This window comes from Macadamia integrifolia, chromosome 2 (genome assembly GCF_013358625.1).
Source record: "Macadamia integrifolia cultivar HAES 741 chromosome 2, SCU_Mint_v3, whole genome shotgun sequence".
Taxonomy (NCBI): domain Eukaryota; kingdom Viridiplantae; phylum Streptophyta; class Magnoliopsida; order Proteales; family Proteaceae; genus Macadamia; species Macadamia integrifolia.
In genome coordinates, this window is record NC_056558.1 from 13,313,709 (window position 1) to 13,318,793 (window position 5,085).

General features: G+C 38.6%; 1 protein-coding gene across 1 annotated transcript; it reads right to left on the minus strand.

The window, feature by feature from the left end:
• Positions 1-509: 509 nt before the first annotated feature.
• Positions 510-4,065, minus strand: LOC122072008 ((3S,6E)-nerolidol synthase 1-like). Its single transcript, XM_042636508.1, has 7 exons — positions 3,880-4,065; positions 3,545-3,800; positions 3,076-3,457; positions 2,774-2,992; positions 2,391-2,529; positions 2,035-2,283; positions 510-956 (listed from the first exon to the last, which is right to left on the minus strand). Exons 1-7 carry the CDS (start codon positions 3,880-3,882, stop codon positions 663-665), a joined length of 1,542 nt encoding a protein of 513 aa, XP_042492442.1. The 5' UTR covers positions 3,883-4,065; the 3' UTR covers positions 510-662.
• Between the last annotated feature and the right edge of the window lie 1,020 nt (positions 4,066-5,085).

Below are 5,085 nucleotides of genomic sequence, written 5' to 3' on the forward strand. Positions count from 1 at the left end.
CCCCCCCCCCCCCCCCCCAAAAAAAAAGTAGTCCAATCGAACCAATTGGTCTGATCTAGATTTTGAAAATGTATTATATGCATCACTTTAGATAATAGTTGAGAAATTAGGATATGGCAAAAATATACCCTCTTCTCTTTTTATGAAAGCAAGAATGATGGGACTTGACACCTAACATGTAAGTCCGGGTTATATTTGCATGAACGGAAATCTTTAACAAGAGATAGAGCTTAATAAAATTTGGAAGAGACAACTTTTTCAGTTCGTAGGGAAAGCCCAGGTACAACCCTAGTTTACAAGGGAATTGCGAAAATTAAGACATCCCCTACCACATAGGTGGATAAGAAAAGATTGTATTGCCCCCACTGCCACCCACCCCTTCTCATGCGCTGAAGATACTTCCACACGACTTCCCACCGGTCTATGCACTGATACAATGATTGCCCAAACTGGTGGCATTCTTTGCCCACGTTTTAACATATGATTGGATACACATAAGCGACCAAAAATATGAATAGGTACAATTTTATTTCTAACTCTAGATACAATAATTGATCATGGCATTCATTTACTTTTTGATAGATAGGTTGCCCTTCTTTTGGAAGACGCCATAACATTCATTCTCAAGGAATCGTACTGCTTTCTCTCAAGAAAGATTTCAATTAGAAAGAAACACTTTCGTTGAGCAGTGACTTGATATAGTCCTCAAGGATTGGAAGGCTCTGGCTGTCATTGTAACCGTACATCAAAGGGACTATTCTGGCTATATTAAGTGAGGCCCTTTTGAAGGAAGGTGAGAAATGGTTCATCGAAAGGCATTCTCCATTGAGTTGCTTCCAAGAATCTGAAATCAAGCAAAAGACATGATTTTTTGGACTTTCAATTGATGAATCCTCTTCATGTTCCTTCATATAACATTCTATGTATGATCCGTCGTGTCCTTCTTGCTTCTCATCCTAGCCATTAAAGCACAAGAGTTGGTAAATCGGTCAAGAAAGTTAAGTTATCAGAATCCGATTTTGTAAAGGGGAAAGTTTTTCATCGTCGGTGGCTAAACAATGATATGGTTTAAATGTGAGTCGCCCTCTCTCCCCACCTATCTCCCCCCTATTATTTGTGGTTGCAATGGACCATGGTGAATGGGACCATGGTCTCTCATTCACCATGGCCTTGGGAATGCTTGGTCCTGCTGGAAATATGCAAAGGTTGTCCTAGAGTCCAGATCAGCTTCCCACGTGGGGTTGAGAGTTATCCTCCCCACATGGGATGCAATTCCCTAGGTGTGTCAAATGTCAATCCCCCACTCTCCCCACCTATCTCCCCCCTATTATCTGTGGTCGCAATGGACCATGGTGAAGGGGACCATGGTCTCCCATTCACCATGGCCTTGGGAAAGCTTGGTCATGCTGGAAATATACAAAGGTGGTTCTGGAGTCCGGATCAGCTTCCCACGTGGGGTTGAGAGTTATCATCCCCACATGGGATGCAATTCCCTAGGTTTGTTAATCGATTGGTTTGGATTTGTTTCACTTTGAGTTGAGTTGATTCGGTTTGATTTGTTTTCGGGTTTGTTATCAGGTCATTTTGATTTGGCCTGTTTTTGGTTTGATATAACATATATATATATATATTTAAATAGAATTAAGAAAAATATGGATTTTTTTTTTAATGAGTTTCAAGCTGTTATTGGTTTCCATCTTATCGGGTATGTCAGTTTGATTTCGATTTTGGTTTGGGTATTGAGCCAGTTTTGGGTTCGATGTCAGGTTCTTTCATTTCCGGTGTGATTCGATTTGGTTTTAAGATCATAATACATACCCTAAACTGAATCCAACCCAACAAGGCCTCGGTTCGATTTGATTTATGTTGTTACAATTTTGATACCCCTAGCACCACCGTCCAATGAGTATCTGGATCATGAGTCAAAGCAATTAATTCCCCATTGACCTTGAACCGGATACTCATCTAATGGTGGTATCCCATGTAGATAGTCCACATGGGAAGGGGATCAGGACTCGGTAGTCTGTGTATTACCTTGGCACTTCCTAAGTCATCCCATAGACGAAGAATTACTGCTGTGCAAGATATGAGTGGTGGATTGCGTTCAACATAATATACACTCTCCTTGTTTAGACCTTGGCCTAGTAGAAAGAACAAATGAGCCAAAACAAGAGGCACTCCTGAGCTTATCACACCATTCTCCAGGTAATCCCTTGACTTAGGCACCAGCTTGGACGCAAACCATTTGGCTTCTATCAGAAATGCCTCACAAAGGCCTCCCCACTGTATACAATTAATCAAGTTTAAGAACAGTAATTAGCAGATTCCTGAAAAAGTTTACCATTTAGAATCATAAATTAACTCATTATTAAGTGTTCATTATATTTTACCGCCATCCGTAAGGTGCCGATGGGGTTCCACCCATGTTCATTAAGGACTTTATCACTAATTTCATTGGTGATATCATCAAGAGCCTTGAAACAAATCTTCATGTATTCTGGCAGTTCCTCAATGCTGGTAATCTCCCATCTATACATAAAATTCAATAAATCATTAATTAATCGTGAATTAATCAACAGAATTGACTAATTTAACAGGTAAAAGGATAGGAAAATTGAGGCTGTCTTCGGTGTGTATTCTCAGAATAGATTCTGAAACTAATTAGAACGGATTTTGAAACCCGATTTTATCTATATTTTCTTGCTTCAGAATGTGTTCTAGACCCAAAATCTATTCTAAAAATTCATATAAACACAGTTTGAGTGTGTCCTACCTGTTCACTGCTGTAGTGAAGAGGGTAAGTTCTTCTAATGTCCCCCCAACGTCAAAAATGTCATCAATAATATAAACAAGTGATATGGGTTTTGTGAGCTCCATTCTTAGCTGGGAGTCCTTTGGATCTGGGAGAGCTGTGATGGACCACAGATACCATTTTAGTGGTTGGTCTCTAGCAAACTTCAACTCTTGTGATAAACCCAACTCCCTCCACCACCTATCAATGCAAGAGAAGCTAATATAAAGATCATAAATGAAAGAAAGAAAGAAAGAATCAAACTGGGTTCAAGTTCAACTTACCTAAAAATTTGAAGGAGTTCTTGTTGATATAAAGATCGAACCATGTTAAAATCCATCCTCGCAAGTTCCTTTACAAGACTGACCCATCCATATGTGCCATGAAGACTACTTAGGTCGTAGTGTTTGGCCTTGAATCTAGCTAGGTTCTTGTGATAGGGATACTCCAAGGTATCACTGACAGCTCTAGCTAGTTCAGGTTGGAGAGTAGTACTCATCCTAGCATCACTAAGGTGCTTGTGAGCGAAGTAGTTGGCTTGATCAAGAGTATCTTCTCCTTCCATTCCAAGGTGGGAAGCTTCATATAAACTCATCAGTCCTCTAATGTCTTCACTTAATTCTTGTTTAAACTGTCCCTCCTTGTCCTTAAAGCTGTCAAAGATGTCTGTTGCACCACTAGTATATCAATACTTAGTAAAAGAAGTAGTGTTAAAGGTGGTGAAAGATAAGTACAAGATGACTAGCTACCCACCTGTAGAAACAAAATAACCAGCTTGCCTCAGCAATCGAAAATGCAAAGCCAAGACATGCAAGTCAACATTGTGAGAAGAATTAAGGGTTCCATATTGGTTGTTTAAGACTGTAGTGATCTCATCTTCAAAGTGGTAATCGATGCAAAGGCGTTGCAGTGAATCAACCATTATCAAACACTCTAATGGGTCATCAAGTTCACTAAGAATTCGTCTAATTTCTTCACATTTCTCACTGTGTTTGATCTGAATTCCATCCTACAACAGTGAAAAGAAAAGAGTATTAGGAACAAAGGGATGTGGAACCAGAGAAAGTAAGAGAACGTTAAATTCTTACCATATTGACTGCACTGGTTCTTCCAACTTCTTGGGAACTTTTAGGGGGAAGCTCGAGATGTTACCATGGAAAGGCCATAAAGAATTTATAAAGAATTCCACAGAAATCAATTTCACATCTTGAGTGGCAAAGGATCTTAATTTATAGTAGTTTGAAATACATGCCCGGAGGAAAGATAGATCTGCCCGTGAAGCCTAATCAAGGCAAATGAGTGGTTTATCATCAACCCTTTGCTCTCAAAAACTAGCTTCCCGTACTAGGGGAAAAGACAGATATTTCTGCCCTGAAATCCGATGTGTAATTCTTACCTTTTCGATACTGCACATCAAGACAGCCCACCTAAGACTTGTACGCTTGTAAGTGGTTTCCTTCCCACACTTATCACATGTTGGGTCCACGTTTGGTCCAGAGAGCATGAGGCCACCCAAAAAATTTCAAGAGTCAAGTCTTCCTATTAGAACCATTCTTGTAGTGTGCTTAATTCACACTTGGAATCCACTTAGGCTGTGTCCGATAGCCCAGAGAAGAAAAGAAAAGAAACGAAAAAAATACATTTTTTACACTTTTTTTGTGGGTTAAGAATTTCTCTTTGCATTTGGTATGTCTTCACTTAAGAAAAGATTCAATTTTTTAAATTCAAAATTCCTGAAGTTTTCTTTTGCTCTCCAAAAAAATATCTTGCAAAAAACACAAAAAACATAATAAGACAAAATAAATGATTACACAATGATTTCTTATGTGTCTATCTCTCTCTTAAAATTCAAAATTTTTTGAATTTTTTTCTTTTCTTTTATTTTATTCTCTTGGTTGCCAAACATACATACTCTTTTTATTTTCTCACTATTTCATTTCATTTCTTCTTTTTTCTTTTCTTCTCTTGGCTACCAAACATAGCCTAATCTCTCTCTTCTTATAAAAGATTGAGAGATTGAGTGGATTATAGTTGTGGATCAGGAACAGAACCGTACAAGAATGGTTCTCGTATCTTCTTAGCCTTTGGATTATATTAGGGTTTGATATATATCAATTGATGTAATCAAGATAGGAGTCATGGATTGAGTATCATTAGAGTATACATATTGACAAGGCCAGATTTAGGTTTAGATAAAACCAACATGATCTTGGGCTCGGTTGGGCGTGGGTTGAATTTTGTGGGCATAAGTTTGGTTTCTCTCTCTTTCTCTTCTTCTACCAACGAGAAATTTC

Coding starts and splice junctions, on each gene's coding strand:
- LOC122072008 (XM_042636508.1), bottom strand. Junction 3,458..3,544: donor TGGTTATTTTGTTTCTACAG/GTGGGTAGCTAG, acceptor GTGGTGCAACAG/ACATCTTTGACAGCTTTAAG. Junction 2,284..2,390: donor TCGGCACCTTACGGATGGCG/GTAAAATATAAT, acceptor AATTGTATACAG/TGGGGAGGCCTTTGTGAGGC.